This window comes from Podarcis erhardii (genome assembly GCF_964252035.2).
Source record: "Podarcis erhardii genome assembly, chromosome: 2".
In the NCBI taxonomy this organism is placed as follows: Eukaryota; Metazoa; Chordata; class Lepidosauria; order Squamata; family Lacertidae; genus Podarcis; species Podarcis erhardii.
Genome location: NC_138498.1, coordinates 35,157,907 through 35,178,231, shown reverse-complemented (window position 1 = coordinate 35,178,231; position 20,325 = coordinate 35,157,907). Strand labels below are relative to the sequence as shown.

The window sequence follows — 20,325 nt, the reverse complement described above, 5'->3', positions numbered from 1 at the left end:
ATTGCTTGTTGGATTATTGCCTACAGCTAATGCAATCCAAACTCTTTTATATTCTCCCAACTGATTGCGTGAACACGTGTTGGCCTTGGACCTGAGATATTTGAGTTAACATATCTACTCGAATAGTGCTTTGGCTACAGTTCTGTAGACCACTTATCTGAGGAAATGTGACACTGAACTACCAGCTGGGGAACACCCAAGGGAAGCAAAGCTGGTTTAGTGCCAGGGGAGTGGTGGTGGGATGACAATGAGTGGTCAGAGGGAGCAGGCTGGGAGGAGGAGATCCTGGAAGCTGAAAAGGTAACAGGGTTTAGTGAGCAGGACGAGGCTGTGGCAGAAAGCAGTCCAGACTCAGTGACGGAAGGTAAAGCAGTAGAGGAGGGAAGCCAAGAGGCAGAGATGAGTCTGGCTGGTGAAGAGGCACAGGTATCTCCCCCTCCTGCTGCAACAAGCTCCCCTCCCCTCTGGTCTCCCAGGCCCAGAAGAGGCATGAAGAGGGCAGAGCAGATGTTAGCTTCACACACCTACTGTCTCAAATTGCTTGGGGGAAACCCTGGAGAGGAGGGGACTTAGGCAGCGGTAGGGAGGCAGGACCTTCAGTCTCAGCAAATGCTTTATAAGGGCAAGACCTGCTGGAGATGTGTGTTGTGCTTATTAGGCCTGACACTACTGCACAGATCCTGTTTCTGCTAATAAAGAGTTAACTCCAACTAACTTGGTGCGATTTCCTGCTGGCTCCCTGTTGGAGTGGCATGTCGGGGGGGGGAGGGGGGAGAGAGATCTTCCCCCACCACCCAGCAGTGGTGGGGCTTTTCTCCTAAAGAGAGAAGCTAGTGCAAAATCCTGCTGCTGGGAAGGAGGAGGGGACCCATAAATGATCTCCCCAGCTTTCCCTGTGTGGGAGACTTCACAAGGGCTTCTCCACAAGAGCTTCTTCATCACAGGGGCAGCAGTGGGGCATTTCGCCCCAGGTGCTGCAACACCTTGGGCCACCCCTGGCAACCTCCACTTAATAGGATCATGGCGTGGCTACATTAGCACTTGAAAATACTGTATGTGAATTATGTTTATCTATTTTCCTATTTCTCCATAGTAGATAACAATTTTTTTAAAAACATGCTTATACATATTCTGGTTAAAACACTCTAAAAATGTTGTTTTCATTAACTCTGAATCATGTACATTTTATAAAGAGCATTAAACTATAAAATAAATACAGGATAAATATTTAACTTGAGAAAAATAATCTTGAACATGCAGTTTGCATTAACTAATATTATATTCTCCATATCTCTTTCATAGCTGACAACTGGGTGGATAAAGTGAATTTCAGTTCCCAAATACTTCTGCAGAACAACATAGCAGTAGTGCTTTTTAGCTTCTTTCACTTTATTTTCCTCTCCAAGTAGTGAGGAACAGCAGGTATAAAAGTGATTTAGTAATTATGTGATGTAGCCATATTTAGAATACTATGAGACAACCACTGAAGTTGATTAATGGTAGATCTAGACATGTCCAAAGTAATTACCTCTTTAGATAGTGCAGAATTATGGAACCTGTGGTAATACCCAATGGTTTACTTCAGATTGCAGTTTCACAGGATTAGACATATTTATGGAGGACACGTCTATCAAAGGCTGTAATAGACCATAGCAGTTAAATGACACCTCTATGTTCAGAGGTAGCATAGCTCTGATTTCAGTACGCTGGGAACAAGAAGAGCAGATTATCTGGGTCACGGGAGATGGTGTTGTTTGTGAGCTCTCAAAGGATCCTGGGAACTGTAGTTTGTTAAGCGTGCTGGGAATTGCACCTTTGTGAACCACAGTTCCTAGGATTCTTTGGGGAGAACAGTGTGTTCTAAATGTGTTTTGTGGGTACTACCTAATTCTCTGGATGCAACCCATAATCTGTTTTACTCTTTTGTGTTTGAAGGAGAGCAAGCAAATGGGAAAGGTCCAGTTTATCCGCTTAATTAATCTGTGGATGACTTTGAAACAGAATTGGACACATTCACAGAGGATAAGGCTATCATGGCTTGTAACCTTGATGGCTATGTTCTATCTCCACTGTCAGAAGCCATATGCTCTCTCTGAATACCAATTGCTGGAAACCACAAGGGAGAGTGCTATTGCACTCAAGGTAATGCTTGTGAGCTTCCCATACACATCTGATCACCATTGTTGAGAACAGGATGCTGGACTAGCTGGGGCAATGGCCTGATCCAACAGGCTCTTCATATATTATGTTTATGTTCATCATTTAAAATAAAGTATGTTTTAATGTTTTAATGTGCATGAACACTTTATTCTTCTAAAAGCGAGCCGGGAAGGGCTGGGCGATGGGATCTGCGGGGTGGTGAATGCTTCCCTCTGTGAGGGAGCCTTCCCAGACCCGCTGAAAGAGGCGGTCATTAAACCGCTTCTTAAAAAAACATCTTTAGACCCGGCCAATTTGGCCAACTATCGCCCAGTCTCAAATCTGCCATTCTTGGGCAAGGTGATTGAGCGGGTGGTTGCTGAACAACTCCAAGCACGCCTGGAGGAAACGGACCATTTGGATCCCTTCCAATCGGGATTCAGGCCTCACCATGGGACTGAAACTGCCTTGGTCGCGCTGGTTGATGATCTCCGGCGGGCTAGGGACAAAGGTGAGAGCTGTTTCCTAGTTCTGCTGGATCTCTCAGCGGCCTTTGACACCATCGACCATAACATCCTTCTGGACCGTCTAGAGGGGCTGGGAGCTGGGGGCACTGTTATACAGTGGTTCCGCTCCTTCCTCCTGGGCCGTGTCCAGAAGGTGGTGGTGGGGGGTGAGTGTTCAGACCCCTGGGCTCTCACTTGTGGGGTGCCTCAGGGTTCTGTCCTCTCCCCCATGCTTTTTAATATCTATATGAAGCCGCTGGGAGAGATCATCAGGGGGTTTGGACTGGGTGTTCATCAGTATGCAGATGACACCCAGCTCTACCTCTCCTTTAAATCAGAACCAGTGAAGGCGGTGAAGGTCCTGTGTGAGTGCCTGGAGGCGGTTGGAGGTTGGATGGCGGCTAACAGATTGAGGTTGAATCCTGACAAGACAGAAGTACTGTTTTTGGGGGACAGGAGGCGGGCAGGTGTGGAGGATTCCCTGGTCCTGAATGGGGTAACTGTGCCCCTGAAGGACCAGGTGCGCAGCCTGGGAGTCATTTTGGACTCACAGCTGTCCATGGAGGCGCAGATTAACTCTGTGTCCAGGGCAGCTGTCTACCAGCTCCACCTGGTACGCAGGCTAAGACCCTACCTCCCCGCGGACTGTCTCGCCAGAGTGGTGCATGCTCTAGTTATCTCACGCTTGGACTACTGCAATGCGCTCTACGTGGGGCTACCTTTGAAGGTGACCCGGAAACTGCAATTAATCCAGAATGCGGCAGCTAGACTGGTGACTGGGAGTGGCCGCCGGGACCACATAACACCGGTTCTGAGAGATCTGCATTGGCTCCCAGTACGTTTCCGAGCACGATTCAAAGTGTTGGTGCTGACCTTTAAAGCCCTAAACGGCCTCGGTCCTGTATACCTGAAGGAGCGTCTCCACCCCCATCGTTCAGCCCGGACACTGAGATCCAGCGCCGAGGGCCTTCTGGCGGTTCCCTCATTGCGAGAAGTGAGGCTACAGGGAACCAGACAGAGGGCCTTCTCGGTAGTGGCGCCCGCCCTGTGGAACGCCCTCCCATCAGATGTCAAAGAGATAAAGAATTACCTGACGTTCAGAAGACATCTTAAGGCAGCCCTGTTCAGGGATGTTTTTAATATGTAATGCTGTATTGTTTTTAATACTGATTGGGAGCCGCCCAGAGTGGCTGGGGAAACTCAGCCAGATGGGCGGGGTATAAATAATAAATTATTATTATTATTATTATTATTATCTCGCTCCTGACTGTGCTGTGCAGGAGAGGAAACAAACCCTAAACAAGCCAGATTCCAATTTGTTGTGACATATGAACCTTGGCTCCTGTGGGCTTGTTTCCTTTCCTCTGAACAGCCCCTCCATGGTTACTCCTCCAGTTGCCTGGATACTCCAGCAGATGAGAGTCCTTGAAAGGATTTGGAGAACAGAAAGTCCAGATAATCTAATGAGCCATGCTTGAAAGGGAAGGCTACTCAGATTCCGAAATAGTTTCATCATTAGTGCAAGCACAAAGGGAGACATTGGACCATCAAAGGCAGCAGGTGGAGGAAGCTATAATGTGCCAGTACAACTTTGATTGATAAGACAAGGCATCAGTAGGGACCATAGGTGGATGGACAGAAAGAAGCTTATGGGAAGACCTTGACTGAAAGCATTACATATAGATTGTACTGTAAATTATTTGAAAGCACAATGTTCTTGCTATGTATTTAAAGGAAAATTATTGTGTTATATGGCAACCCAATCAGATAAAAAGGTAAAGGTACCCCCGCCTGTACGGGCCAGTCATGTCCGACTCTAGGGTTGTGCGCCCATCTCACTTAAGAGGCCGGGGGCCAGCGCTGTCCGCAGACACTTCCAGGTCACGTGGCCAGCGTGACAAGCTGCATCTGGCGAGCCAGCGCAGCACACGGAAACGCCGTTTACCTTCCCGCTAGTAAGCGGTCCCTATTTATCTACTTGCACCTGGGGGTGCTTTCGAACTGCTAGGTTGGCAGGCGCTGGGACCGAGCAACAGGAGCGCACCCCACCGCGGGGATTCGAACCGCCGACCTGACGATCGGCAAGTCCTAGGCGCTGAGGTTTTACCCACAGCGCCACCCGCGTCCCAGTCAGATAGATGGCATATACTGTAAATAATAAAATTGTTGTTGTTGTTGTTGTTTGAAGCTAATTAACTTTTGTAAAACCACCTTCGGCAGGCTTTGCCCTGAGAGGCAGAATGTAATCCCCTTAAAGAAGCAGGAAGACTTTCACTGTAGTCGCCTGAATAAATGTAGTCTGTGGAATATGACCGTCCTATGGATCGGTAACTAGTTAAAAAGAACAGAAAACAGAGAACAAGGATAAATGTAGATTTCTAACAATGGAAGGATGTAATATGCGCCTCAGCCCCACAAAGGGTTTATAGTGAGATTGGTGCTTTTTAACATGCTCATAAATGAAACTGAGTTAAGGATGAGAGGTGACATGGCGATTTGGCGAAGCTCATGAATGACACATCATTCAGGGTGGTAAAATCAAAAAGGGATTGAGAAATGTTCCAAAACAATTCCTTCAACTAAAATGGGGGAAGATATGGCAGTAAGGCTGACCACCAAGTTGGGAAGCCAAGGAGGAAACAGGTGGTTGAAGATAAGCCCTGTCTCCCTGGGTGGTAGAGATGGCTCCCACTTACCTTGAGGTAGGTGGGTACTAAGCCTGGCATGCAGCAGGGGAAAAATTTAGTCTCACTGGCTGCTGCTGGTACCACAGTAACTCTGGGGCATTTCCCAAGAGTGTAGGATCATTTTAGCAATATTCCTTGGGGTTCCAGAGACAGCGTGGAGGATTTTAACTGGTGAGCACCAGTGGTTCCACTTGCTGGAGGACCTGCCTCTCCATCTACCCCTGTTGCTAGGCTACTGCCTCTCAGGCTAAACAAGACGGCTAATCAGTTGATGTGCCTTCCAGTAGACATGGACCATTGGTAAGTACCTGCCAATGGTGACCGCTGTTGCTAGGCCTGACATTGGGTATTTTTAAAAACTAAAAGGACGGAGACATGAGAGAGACATGTGGAGAAGGGGACAAAGGTTTTTCTTCCTCTTTGAAACATTTAGAACCCAGAGCCATTCAGTGAAGGTGGAAGGTGGGATATAAAGGAGAGACAAAAATAAATAATTCTTCATGCACTGCTTCACTAATTCACTAATGGATTTGTTGTCACAAGATGTGCCAATGAGCAACAATGTAGATGGCATTAAAAGAGGACAAGGCTGCCAGGTGCTACAGGTCATTATGGCTATATTAAACCATGATCAGAAGCATTATTCTTCTGAATAATGTGTGCTGGAGAACAACTACAATAGCGGGGTCTTGCTGTGGTCTGGTTGACCACTGTGAAAAATGCTGGACTAGATGGAATTTTGTTCTGAACCAGCAAAGCTTTTATCAAGTTTGCAACTCCCTACAGGGAAGAGGTAAGTATTTACTCAATCACTGTATTCCCCACTCCCCCACAGTAGGGGAAAGGTTGATACAAGTGGAGCAGCACTGAAGTGGTGCCTCTCCCTCTATAAACTTCCTCACAAACACTTATTATGCATTGAGGCCTAGGGACTCTGGGCACCAACGTGATGGCAGTTGCTTGTTCTTCATTCTCCGCCTTCGCTCTCCACAGCAGCTCGGTGTGACTAGTAAGCAATCGTCAGAGGACTTCCAGCTGTACTTCTGAAGGGTTGCGTTGCCAAACCTACTTGTTAAAGACAGGCTCCAGTACCTTTGCCAGCTCCATGCCACAGTTGTGTAAGGAAACTGAGCCATGAGAGACACTTGCTACTTTGCTGTATTTTATTCAGCTGTCAAAGGCAGAGGAGCTTTGCTGTGATGACCAGTTGGCAGCTTCCTGCCCCCCTCTGCCCTTCTGACTTTCAGAACCCACTCCATCCCAGATACCATTCAATACAAGCTTTAATTAAGGTGTTGTGCTGTTTCTTTGTTGCTAGGATACCCTCCCCTCTCCTTATTTTAATATCACTTCAGCTGGGGGTTGTTGGAACCTTGTTGCTGCAAAGGCTCTGGTGAGTCACCCTGACACTCTGCTCACTCATATTCTGCATTGTAAGCCGGATGGCCTCTCAGAGGGCACAAGTGGGATGACTGATGCTACTATGCCGTATGTATGGGATAACTGGTAGAACAACGAGGCCTACTGAAATGATAACTAGCCTGACACACAGAACAGTATAGGTTGCCATTAACAGAGACGAACCAAAATAGCTGAATGGCTAAGGCACCCCATTTTTGGGGTCCCATATCAGTGGATTCGAATGCTGGGTTTGAATCTGGGGTATCCTAGCGCTTGCTGATCAGAAGGTTGGCAGTTCGAATCCCCGCAACGGGGTGAGCTCCCGTTGCTTGATCCCTGCTCCTGCCCACCTAGCAGTTCAAAAGCACATCAAGTGCAAGTAGATAAATAGGTACCGCTCTGGCGGGAAGATAAACAGCGTTTCCGTGCACTGCTCTGGTTCGCCAGAAGCGGCTTAGTCATGCTGGCCACATTTGTCTGCGGACAAATGCCGGCTCCCTCGGCCTATAGAGTGAGATGAGCACACAACCCCAGAGTTGTCCGCGACTGGACCTAACAGTCAAGGATACCTTTACCTTTACATGTGAAACCTGAGCTAACTCTCCATGCTGACAGCTGCGAGGTGATAAATTGGCCATGTTGGTTGTCTCCTGTTGTAGCTGAATAGGTACAGACCTGCTCTGCAGAGGTTTTGACTCAGGGGTTCTCTCATTTTCTCACTCTTATACGACTGTTGCCAGCCTGGCATTCAGAAGGTGAGGAGGACCTTTTCACTCCAGATCCACTTAGTGGGACTTGAACTCGTGTTTCATTTCTCAACTCCATGCCCTTCTCAGTGAGCTAATGGAAGTAGCTCTTGTGTGTGATTGGGGCTTTCCTAGTTCCTTTCCATGCCTACAAAAAGGCTTCTATCCCCCACCCTGTTAGTCTTGAACTACAGTGGTACCTTGGGTTACATACACTTCAGGTTATAGACTCCGCTAACCCAGAAATATTACCTTGGGTTAAGAACTTTGCTTCAGGATGAGAACAGAAATTGTGCAGTGGCGGCGCGGCGGCAGCAGGAGGCCTCATAAGCTAAAGTGGTGCTTCAGGTTAAGAACAGACCTTCAGAACGAATTAAGTTCTTAACCCGAGGTACCACTGTATTGTGTATGGAAACCTGTGTGGAATTAAGATTCAAACCGGTGTATGAGGATCTCTTGGAACTCCCAGTTATTGATTTATTCCTACTTGTGCATATTAATTTATGCAGTTGCTGCTGCTGTGGTGTCATTGTGCCAGGTGTGTTGTGTGCAGAGTGAAATGGGGATATGTCATGGAAATGTCAATTAGTTGCTGTGAATGGATTGGCTTCTTCCATGGAGGCACTGTCATAGGGCTGACACATGATTGGTGGAAGTCCTCAGTGCTACCATGGAGGCTGCAAGTATGGACATCATCAGTGGTCCATTCTGTGATTGGGGGGACTTGTGCTTTTCATCTTTCGAGCTGAGCAAGAATTGTTCTTGTTGATATCCTTCTGTCCTGAGAGAAAATGAAGTGCGACTGCAAGGGTGAAGTCAAACTGCTGCATTAGCAGCACTGAAGTGACCTCCTCAGGGCACAAGCTTGGACAGTGTGTATAGAGGTTGTAGACTGCCCTGATGACATGACCCTCCTCTTAGCCTCACTGCTGTGATGTAAAGGAAAGCAGCATAATACGTCTGGCACCAGCTTGGCTGCAGGAGTTGCCAGAAGGCATACAAGGCATTTTCCAACCATTCTAGGGACTCCACTCCAGATTTGTGTTTGGTTTACTCCTTAGCCTTTTATTCTCCCAAAGATATCCCGCAAGGCAGCAGAGGTTTAGGATCAGAGTTTTCCTTCTACTAGATGGGCTACCTTCCCAGGTTGACAAGACTCATCGGCCCCTCATATCCCTCTACAGCACATGCAGAAATCATCTTTTTTACTGTTGGTCCCATTATTGGTCTCGTCCGCTCAGTCCACTGGAAGCTGTCTTTGCATGCATAGGAAATTCCCTAACAGAGGGCTGAGACCCACTGGCTATCCTCATCTGGTTTAGCTGGTCAGTGGAAGCTGTTTTTTAGGGTGTGGCTGCCGTCATATGCTGACAGCTTCTAGGAACCACTGGTGAGAGCTAAGCACAGAGTGGGGACCAAATATGAACTATGTTACACCAACAGCATTAGTGGTATTCTGGTGTACCAAAGCTATAGCATTGCTCTGCCCAAAAATACAATAGTTGACCATTTGCTTTTTGTGCATTTATGCCTATTCTCTATCACACACATTGTCTTCTAATTTCTATTTGCACACAGTGTGGAAAACCGGCAAGTCTGCTGGGCCCCAGGTGAACTAAGAATTCACTCAATACTTCCCAGTGACTGCACTATGCAGGGAAGATAAACAGTAGTGAAGTTTTTTCAGGGAAATTTATCTGCCCTTCTCATCAAGGAACCCCTGATAAATGAACACAGTGGAAACCACTGTTCCACTAGGATATTCAGGGATTAAAGCAAGTTTATGAAAATAGCAACACAATTTTCCTGTTCATATTTGAGGATTATGTAAATATCCTTTCTTAAAACATCAGTGATGGGTTTATTCCAGAACCAGTGTGCTTTTCTTTCTGGACATTTGAGATCAAGGTGTGTTAATTTGGAAAGTGAAAAGAAATTATCAGTGAATATTAGTAAAGTGTACAGGTTCAGTTTCCATGTAAGGTAATGAGGAAATCTGATATTTTGTAGTTTTTCATTAGTAGATATGCACACTTCAGTGTAATAGCAGTTTATCATATGCATGAATGACAATTTATTTACTGGGATACAAAGAGAAATTATTGAGTTGGTACAAGAAAACTTCAGCTAACATCCGGGAAAGTAGGGACCTACTTTGGGTGATATCTGGTGCAACAGAGATAGAATGGTTGTACACAGAAATCTAACAAGGATTAACGTGGCTAGCCCATTAACCAAATGAAAAGGAACAACTGAAAAGGCAGATAGATTTGCTGTTTAGCAGGACCATGTAAATCATAGCAATGGTAACTTGATGGAAAGTGCAAATTGGCTAGCTGGAGATCTCTGCAGTCTCCCAGGCCCGGCGGCCATTTTGAAAAGACAATACCCTCTTCACGAGCAAGAGCAATGCTCGCTGCGCCCAGCGGGGCGCGCGCACGTTGGGCAGGGGCGCGGACGACGCCCCCTGGGTGCGCGCACGCACGCAGCCATTGCCTCCTCCCTCCGCCGTTCTCTTCCGAGTTATGTAACGGCGCTGCGCGCTCTCGCCCCGCCGAGGCCCAATGGCGAGCGGACTGGAGGGGGAGGGGGGAGGCCGTGCGTGCGCGCTCTCGCAGGCTGAGGCGCGGCCCCGCGGCAGTGCGTGCGCGCTCACTCGCCCCCTCCCCCAGTCTCTCTGTCTCGGCCGTCGCGGTCGCCTTTTTTCATCCTTCCGTCCCCCCACTTGCTCGCGTGAGGTGCTCGCAGCGGACCGGCCCCCGCTGAACTCGCCATGGCTGACGAGAAGCCCAAGGTGAGCGAAGACGGCGGGGAGCGGAGGCAACGGAGCCGGCACGGGCGGCGGGGACGGAGGCGGCGCAGCGTCGGCTCCGCCGCGCCGGTTCTTGCGCGCCATTTTCCACCCCCTCCCCCTCTCCGCCTTAATCGGATTTCTTTCTGGGGGGAGGGGGAGGAAGGGATGGGGGTGCCCCTCGAGGAGCTCGCCTTTCCTTACAGCGGCGAGCCTCCCTTGCCCCTGCGGAGGGCTGCGGAACGGCCCCTTCCCTCTCGGGTTTCTGCTGTTGATGTTGTGGCCCCCTCCCTTTGCAAGAAAGAGGCGCTAGTCCCTCGTGTGCTGGGCGCCGTCCGCAGCTTTATTGACCGGCGAGGCGGGTGGCGATGGCGATGGCAAGGCCCCTCTTTGTGTCGCCTCCTTCCTGGCCGCCCTGCACGCTGCTTGCTGTCCTCCCTAAGTGGCCCCTGGGCGGCAGGTAACCCCTCTTTCTCTCCCCGCGGAGGTAACTGGCCTCTGGGTGGCCTGGCTTTTCCATTTTCCTTCCTCCTTCCTTCCCTCCCTCCCTCCTTTTCCGACGTACGCCTCGTTTTAAATGTGACTTCGGAGGCGCCAAAACGTTGGCTGCGCGAATAACCCCTTTCCTCTCGCGGACTCCGCGGGATCCCGCCCGCCGCTCAAGGCGGTTGAACAGAGGAACGTTACTATTATTTTTTTTACAAAAGGGGCCGACGGTGGTGGTGTTCTGTGCGTGCGTGCCTTTTGGATGGAGTTTGCTTTGTGTGCGGGAGTGTGCAAGGGCGAGATCGGAGGTGTGGGGCTTCGCTGCTGCGCCTTCCAGGAGCTCTCTGCAAAGCCTTGCAGCGTGAGGGCCCTGTGGCGCCTGTGGTTTTTGTATTTATGTGCGTGTGTCTTAGGTGCATCGGAGGTAGGCCATAGGGAACGTCTGTTGTGTGGAGTCGGGCGTACTGTGAACTTAATGGGATGGTCATAGTCATGGGTTCTTCAAAGGTACGAGTTGTTCCATGAGGCTCTGAGCTCGTAGCGATCAGAAATAGGGAATGTTCCTAAGGTCAAACGATGCCCTTTTAAGTGGCACCCCAGCATACCTGCATAGCTTACAGTATAGTATGGAGGAACCTTACCCAGACCCAGACTAGTAGGTCCTATGTACTTTTAAAAAATGGTGGGCATGCTTGCAAAGTAACTTTTTGTTTCTTAAGTTCCTTAAGATAAAAGCTAAAAAGCTCTTAAGGTGTCTTCATGGTGGTGGTGGTAGTTGTTTTTTAACTCTGTTGAGTGAGAGAAGATAAGCACATTTTAGGATACATTATTTTTCTTTTCCTCTTATTTATTATATTTATATCCAGTGTTTCTGCCGTTTAATTTAAGGTGGATTGCATCCCCCCCCCCAATTTGATCCCCATAACAACCCAGTGAAATAGTTTAAGGCTGAGACAGTAACTAGCTCAATAACACCCTGTGAACTTTATGGTAGAGGAGATTTGAACACTAAACCCAGATCCAAAGCTTAGCTAAGAAAATGTCTTTTTTCTTTTTTTCTTTTTTCTTTTGCAGTGGTGGAGTTGTTTTAAGAAAGAAAAAGAGAAGTAGTTCTGTTCTCATTATGCTAAAGGGACAGAATAAAACAATTGCATGCATTATGAGGCTGTGCTTCAGAGTTGTGTACATAAATACTGTACACTAGAACAATAACTTAATGCTTGCCTTTAGTTTAAATAAAGCAAGAGAGGTGTTGGTAATTGTCAGGTCTGTAGCTAAAGCTCCAAGAATAGCTGTAGCTTTCCTAAGAAGGATAAAATTAACTATTGTGCTCTTTACAGCTGCATGCTGCTGCCTTAACCTTTAAAACTCTTTCCCCATATAGTAAGTCAAGAGCACTTTGGCTCTTAAATTCATCATTATATGGTGCTGGTCAGTTTTATTGGGTGATTTAAAATTAAATGTCTGAGTAGGTAAGCCCCACTGAGCTCACTTGTGCATACTTCCAGGTAAGTTTGTGTAGAATTGCAAACTTAATGAGGTTTGTTAGTTTTAGTATTGCCATGTATTGTTGTGAATCTTGTATAGTAGATAAATCAAGTGAAATCTATGTTTAGTTCAGAACACAAAGCATAGAAATAGTTGCAGTGATCTAATTGACCTGTCTGCTATGGACCATTTGTTAGTTGGCAACAGCCCACTAAAACCACTTACTAATGAATGATATTTCTGAAACAGAGCTGTAGTGGCTAGTCTTTGAGAACTCTGGTTGTGATAATGTGTATTGAACTTGAGGATTCATTACTAGATGGAATAACTTTAAAATCATTATGCTTTTTTTTCCCTTACAGGAAGGTGTGAAGACTGAAAATAATGACCACATTAATCTGAAGGTTGCAGGGCAAGATGGATCTGTGGTGCAGTTTAAGATTAAAAGGCATACACCACTTAGCAAACTAATGAAAGCCTATTGTGAACGACAGGTGAGAAGACTGTATGAATACTCAAAGAAACATTTTGAGGCACCTTCATGCCTATTAACCCTGTAATAAACATGTACAATTGTACATGTAATGAAAGTGCATCCTTTCATGATCTTCAGTACAGAGGTACCTCGGATTAAGAACTTAATTCGTTCTGGAGGTCTGTTCTTAACCTGAAACTGTTCTTAACCTGAAGCACCACTTTAGCTAATGGGACCTCCTGCTGCCGCTGCGCAACCACAGTACGATTTCTATTCTCATCCTGAAGCAAAGTTCTTAACCCGAGGTAATATTTCTGGGTTAGTGGAGTCTGTAACCTGAAGCGTATGTAACCTAAGGTATCACTGTACTCTCAAGGAAAAGTTTCATTCTCAGTTCAGCTTTCTCCATAGCTCCCACCTATTTAGAAGATAAGTGCTACATTCCTTTTTGAGTTTTCCAGCTTAGTGAACGAAGCAAAAACAGAAAACAAAACAGAAGAAAGCAAGTCTAGGCATTTTGGTGCTGATAGTTAACTTTTATAGTATTTGCTTTTGTATTGTTTGGAATAATTTTATTATAGCAGGTTGCGGTACTATTAAGTTATGACACCTGTTTTTGCAGTTGAGTTTGGGGAAACTTATGCAGTGTTTTCATCTTATGGTCTGTTTTCCCACTCTTCTGGCTTGGAAATAAATCTGCTTCAAAAGGTGCATACTTCCATATTGCAGCTTTAGAAAACTTAAGACTACCACAACCTAGTAAATAAAATGGGAACAATTTTCATAGTAATAAGGCAATGTAAGAATATTAACACAAAACATTTGAATATTTTGAGATTTTGTACATGTCACGGTGAAGTTGGTCTCTGAAGTTAGCTTGCTCTACCACTTGTTATTAACATGGTTAGGGCATAGCACTTATATTCACAAACTTTAAATATGATGCAAGTTGTGAACAATAGTTATCCTGTTAAGTTTTCACTGAAGGACTGTGAACAGACTTCACCCTAAGGTTTGTGCTAGACTGAGTGCTTACACTGCAGGTCCTTCTGACAGTCTTCTCAAAATTGTGTTGTGGCTTTACCATAGAGTGGATGAAGAGCCTTCTACTTCCAAAGCTAGCTCTGTCTTTTGCAGAAGTTTGTGGCTTAAGCTGAGGATGAGGGATAATTTTTGGATGAAAGAAACTGTTGATCATTCTGCGAATACTTCAGTGGAACATTCAACCTCATTTTAGTAGACTTTCATGTAATTGTTGAGGAGCAAGAACATGGCAGTCTTCCAACATAATGTTTGCTAAAAATATTCTACAGTGGTACCTCGGGTTACATACGCTTCTGGTTACAGACTCCACAAACCCAGAAATATTACCTTGGGTTAAGAACTTTGCTTCAGGATGAGAAGAGAAATCGTGCAGTGGCAGCGGGGAGGCCCCATTAAGTTCTTAATCCGAGGTACCACTGTATATCCAAGCATCGCTAAATACTGAAAGTACAATACAAAATATGCAAATAAATGATGAGACTAAGGTGTAACATTTCATGAGGACAAAGGAAAAAAACTTAGGAAAATGGTAAGACAGGATCATTGATGCATTGGATCAAGCAGGTACATAATTATGCATGGTACGCAGCAGAGGTCCACAAGTTCTTGCTATGGCAAGCATAAGTAGCCCCAACACCTCTGATGCACAGTGAGACAATCTCCTTTTTGTCCCTATATCCATGCTTTGAAGGAGATGGGACTACTTTGTGCTTTGCTGGGCCTTCCCAATGTTCTGAAAGCACTGCACAACAAGGATGAATTCCAAAGCTGAAGACTGTTCCTGACCCATAGTGTATGTCAGACGCAAGATTCCTTCCCATGTTGCAGGAGTCAGAGCTGGATGCTTGTTGACCCCGTGGGCTAGGTTTGACAGGGCTCACCACCTATCAATCACCTAATATGTCACAGTGATGTCCTGTGACCTGTTTTTGCCCATGCATTTTGATATCAAACCATAAGAGCAAAGGCATGATGTCTTGCTAGCCCTGACCCTTTACCTGCACCATGCCTGATGTCATGTATGATTTCAAGTGCAAGTAAACATTGCTTGATCACAAAGGCTACACAGTCCAAATGTGGAAGTCTTGTGGGCCTCACTGCTGCCATATTGAAAGGTGAGCACACACCTGATTACTGCAAATTTGACTGGAGAAAATTGTGGATGTGAGAGGGTTTTGTGTTTGTTTTTTTAAAAAGTCCTAAATTGCCAGTCTTACCTATGAGAATCTGTTTCTAGTCTCAAATGTGGGGTTAAAAAAAATCTGGCATGGTTTAGAGAAAACCTCTAAGCAGTTTAATTAAAACAGCAAAATAATAATAATAAAGCATGATTAGTTATAAAATGACCACACAAGAAATGTAGCTTTGGCCTTTGGTGCTGAAAGTAACAATTGGGCTAAAGTACAGTATGTTACAAGTGACAAATTTCTACTTGTGGTAGAATGTGTCAGTTCATGTAGTTAAGTGGCAGCCCTAAAACTATGCAGCAAAGCAATGGGTTAAAGAGGGCAGAGTAGTTTGGATTTACAATATATGGGCTTAGTCATGATAGTTTATTTTACTTCTGGACTAACTGGAAGTAAGGACCAGTGCACACTCATTCAAGGTAACAATGCTCGTACCTAAGGTTCTATCTCATCTTCACATTGTTTCAAAAGCATACCTAAATAATAATTAGGCATATTTAGTATGCACAGCCTAATAGGATCAGTTCTATAACTTTTCAAGATTCTAGCCCATGTAACATTTTGGGAGCAAACCTTGGCTTCTGTTTTGGTAATTGAAGCTTCCTAGTGGCCAAAATGATGGTATAACCAAAAAAATGAGAGAGGAACTGCACTTAAGTGGGAAAAAGAAAATTTTAAACTTAATATACAGCCTTGACATATCTTACTCGGAAATGCTTTTGTTGTGCCTTGCAGAACTCATAAGTGCAGAAACAGCGGTTTTGTTAGATGTTTGCAATGCAGTGCAATAAACCTAGAAAAATATACTTGTTTCTCTGCTTTGGCTGTGGGTAAAATTCAGTGTAGCATTGTTACAAATACTCTGACTGCAGAAGCATTGCTGGAACTGTTGCTCCCCCCCCCCATGCTGTTTGTGGGGTTCTACCACCAGCAGCCAATTTTGAGGGGTGGGGAGGGAGAGACCTGTCATACAAGAGGAAGTCCTTGCACAGGGCTTCCACTAATGGGGTACATTAAGTGAATCCTGCTATCCTTCTGAAATGTCAGTCCTGAGACTTGCCACCCTAAAGTCTCATTCAAGTTTACTCCCAATTGTGATCTCAAATCACTGCTTTTGGACTTGAAAATTTAGCAAGCATCTCCTACATGCTACCAGTGGGGGCACTGCTGAACACATTATTACACAAACAACACTTAATTTACTGCTCGATAATGTGTATTTTGGTATACTTTTCGTAAATGCAAAGATTGGTAAACTAAGTATGATGGCTTGTGGTAGCTCTTTGGCTCAGCTGATAAGTAATTTAGACTCTTCCTTTTTAAAATTTTATTTATGTAGGGTTTGTCAATGAGGCAAATCAGATTCCGGTTTGATGGGCAGCCAATCAATGAAACAGATACACCTGCACAGGTAAGAAAAAAGCTGCTATTGTTTCTGCTAGAGTGAAAACAGAAAATAAGAATACAAATATCAGCTAAGAAATAGTTTAATACTAAATCTTATCCATGTTAATAGGTAGGTCATGCTGATTTGCAACTAACACTGCTGTATGTCGAACACTTACTAAGTTAATTGCCAAATGCAACAATTTATTTTTTTTAGATTTTATGTCCCTAGTTCTTGATAATTGGGTCCTGAATGCAGTTTGCGACAACCTAAAAGTACAGTTTGAATTTTACCCAATTCTCCCTGTGCCATCCTAATACTTTAGCCTTCATTGCAGGTGTAGGAAGTTTTAATCTGATCCCTGTACAGTAATACATTATTATTGTTATGGATTCACCATCCTGACAAGTGAATCATACAATTCTTCTGTCTTAATTACAGAAAATGCACTTAAGTTTACTATAATTAACTCTGGATTATTAATCTCTGTTGGCTTTGATTCAAAAGTGTTTTGCACAAGTGGAAAGAAGACACTTGCATGCAGACAAGATAGCCTTTCCTGAATTCTGTCAGTCTTCCCATCCTGCAGTAGCGCTCTCCCCTTCCCCCCGCATGCCCATACTATGCCATTCTGCAGGGGCCTTTGCTCCCTATGGAGTGGCTTTTGAGAGACACCTGGGACTCCACTGGGAAAGATAAACCAGAAAATCCCCGTTGCACAAGCTCTGTGCCATTTGTGCTTCTGTTGATAGATAGATAGATAGATAGATAGATTCTTTATTGTCATTACACAAGTGCAACATTGCACAAGTGCAACGAAATTGGATGCCATCCCTTAAAAACAACAAAAGCAAAACAACAACAACAACCAAACAAACCACATTCCAGCCACACCCACACCCACACCCATCAAACTCCCAGGTCACACTATCGAGTTACTGCATTTAAGAAGGCCACAGCTCTTGGATAGAAACTATTTTTCAGTCTATTTGTCCTTGACTTGATGTTTCTGTATCTCCTGCCAGAAGGCAGTAGTACAAACAGACTGTGTCCCGGGTGAGATGCATCCTGCAGGATATTGTTTGCTTTCCTAAGACAACGGGAACCGTTGTTGATCCAATCCATTGAGTCTGGCAGTACCAACAGAATTCAGTTCACTCATTCTGTAATGCAACCTTGTTTTCTAGTTTAGGTATGTTAGTGGACTTAGTGTTACAACCACAGTGCAATCTTTAGGCTCTTGTATTTGCTTGTAGTTCTCTTTAGAGCATGAGAAATGCAAATAGAAATGTTTTGATTGTGTCATTTGTTGTATTTTGAATTGAATTTTAAATCTTTTCAATGCAGTTGGAAATGGAGGACGAAGATACAATTGATGTGTTCCAGCAGCAGACAGGAGGAGTCTACTAAAAGAGAACCAAACTCCCTTTCCCACAGACAACACATTCACAATTAGAAAAACGAGACTTGGTTCAGCCACATCTTGACTACTGCAGTATAGCTTTCTCTCTTTGATTTCTTTTCCTATTCCTTCTATTGTACATAACGTAACTGGTGTGTGTGCACAGACATGCATATTTTTTTTAACTAAATGGCCAATGGTATGTTTTGATCAACATCATATGGAGATGGGGTGGTAAAAACAAACTGGTCTGTGAAAATGCCCCATTCCTCCATGGCATGCTCCTCTAACTTTTATCTTTATATTCCAGTAAGTTATTTTGCTCTCATTGTTGAAAAACAAAAACCTTGCATACCTTATTTGATTGGATAATTTCAATGTTTTTCTTTTATCGTTGTACAACCAAGGACGATTTTATAACTTTTTTGTACGTAGCTGTTACATGTAGAGCAATCTGTCTTTAAGTAGGGGTAAATTACTCTAAACAAAAATTTGATCTTGGATAGTTTTCCCTTCAAGTAAAGCGTCTTGTTGTTTAAATAAACTTCTTGTTTAAAATAAGCTTATTTTTCTGTGTTGTGATAACATTTAAACTTGGGATGAGTCAGCTGATGTGGCAGACACTGACTCCACTAGTTACTTGCTGTTGTTTCATCAAATTACTTGCCCAGTTATTATGCTGCCCCCTACTGTCTAGAGCAGAGTAAAATTGTCAGAGGCAGAGAGACAGACTGTTATCCTTTTTTTAAAAAAGAATAGCTCTTGTACTGGAAACCTTGGAAAGAAATGCCAAGGTTTCTACAATAGATAGCCAGATGAAAATGTTTTGCTTGTGTTTCATAGAATCATAGAGTTGGAAGGGACCACAAGGGTCATCTAGATCAACCCCTTGCAATGCAGGAAACCTGTCCAACGTTGGGTCAGACCCGTGACTGAGATTAAGAGTCTCATGCTCTACCAACTGAGCTATCCCCAGTATATACAAAAGGAAACCAGCTGGCACGCACCTTTATATTTGTGTATAATTGACAGGCTGTTCTGAAAGACTACGGTCAAACAATATGTAATGTGGGTGATCTGTGGCTAGGTTCCTTCTGATCTGTGGCTAGGTTCCTTCGAGGCTTTTTAGTGATTATCCATCCTCACACAGCTACTTTGAAGTGCTGGTGAAATGTTTAACCCTTTTTTCACATACAGTTTCCCTCACATTCCCCCTATCTAAAAAGCAACCCATCACCCTGCTATTAACTTTGTGGGGAGAAACGCAAGATGGAGGCTTTATGGAGAGGTGGTTTATGGGTCTGGAAGATAGAGACAAATTTCCAGTTCTGGATGGGGTTGCACTCCTCTGGAAGCAGGTATAAAGCTTGGAGGTGTAGTTAGTAGTGCCTTTTACCTGCTTTCTCTGGAACAACCGTTTTGGCTGCATCAGGATTGGGCTGGCCCGGCTAGTGGTAACCTTGAGACTGGATTCCTGTAGTGGGCTATATGTGGGGCTGCACTTGGGCCTGGTCTAGAAGCTCCAGCTAGTGCAGAATGCAGGGGCTAGGCTGCTGATGGTGTCAGATGGCCAATAGCATGGAGCACCTCTGCTAAAACCTCCGCCCTGGCTGCCCATATGCTCCTGGACTAGGCCTGAACAACTTTGGGTCCAGGATATCTTAAGGACTGCCTGAACCTGTGATTGGTGATCAATCAGTCAGATCATCCAGAAGAGCGCTGTTAGTTGTCCCACATGTTAGAGAGGAGTGACTGGTCTCCGCTAGAAGATGGACATTCCACATCTGACCTGTGGAATAAATACTATTTCAGGAGAGATTTAGCAGGCACTCTTAGTACTTTCATAAAGATCTTTTTATGCCATTAGGACCTGCGCAGCTGTTAAAACTTTATTGATTAGCTAGTCATTTTCATAATCATTTCATATTGTTTTTTATGGTGTTTTATGTTTTGTTGTATATATTATTGTACTCTGCCTTGAAATATGAGTTGGTGGCATATAAATAAATGAATAGCTTGAGAAGGCTGATTTAGATTGGGGGAAATAGCCTAAGATGAAAGGGGATGAAACCTCATTTCCCCTATCTTTGGAGTAGTTGCTTGGGATCAGTTATTAAAAATAACTGAATAGTGGATCTCCTATGTCACATTAGTTTTGCCTACTTAAGTTCATAACAAAGTAATTGTAAAATATAAAGTACTGTTCCTTACAATAAACTGCTGTTAAGTTATAAAAAAGGATAAAGCTATTACATTAATAGAGGGCTCAGTATTTACATGTTTTTCATCTGCTAGGGAGTAAAATATGGTTAGGATATTATGAGATTATTTTACACATTTAGTAATTAAAACAGTGCTCTCATCAAAAACAACAGTATACCTTGTGGAATGGGAAAACAGACATTGTAGTTTGTTCCAGTCTTGTAATCTTTTATGTGAATACAACATTGGGGTTCTAGCATTAGTGTGAAGGCCTAATTAGTGCTGAGAAGTTGTTAGTGCAGAAATTGCCATATATGCAGTTGCCTTTCCAGAACCCTGCTGCAGCTGGGCAGTTAAGTTACTCTTGTTGCCTTGTGGAGATTC

At 44.5% G+C, this 20,325-nt stretch overlaps 1 protein-coding gene across 1 annotated transcript; it reads left to right on the top strand.

Moving 5' to 3' along the window:
• Nucleotides 1-10,062: 10,062 nt before the first annotated feature.
• Nucleotides 10,063-18,300, top strand: SUMO2 (small ubiquitin like modifier 2). The gene is made up of 4 exons (XM_081844192.1): nt 10,063-10,273; nt 12,607-12,738; nt 16,290-16,361; nt 17,685-18,300. The coding sequence occupies exons 1-4, from the start codon at nt 10,253-10,255 to the stop codon at nt 17,745-17,747; spliced, it is 288 nt and encodes a 95-aa protein (XP_081700318.1). The 5' UTR covers nt 10,063-10,252; the 3' UTR covers nt 17,748-18,300.
• The last annotated feature ends 2,025 nt before the right edge of the window (nt 18,301-20,325 follow it).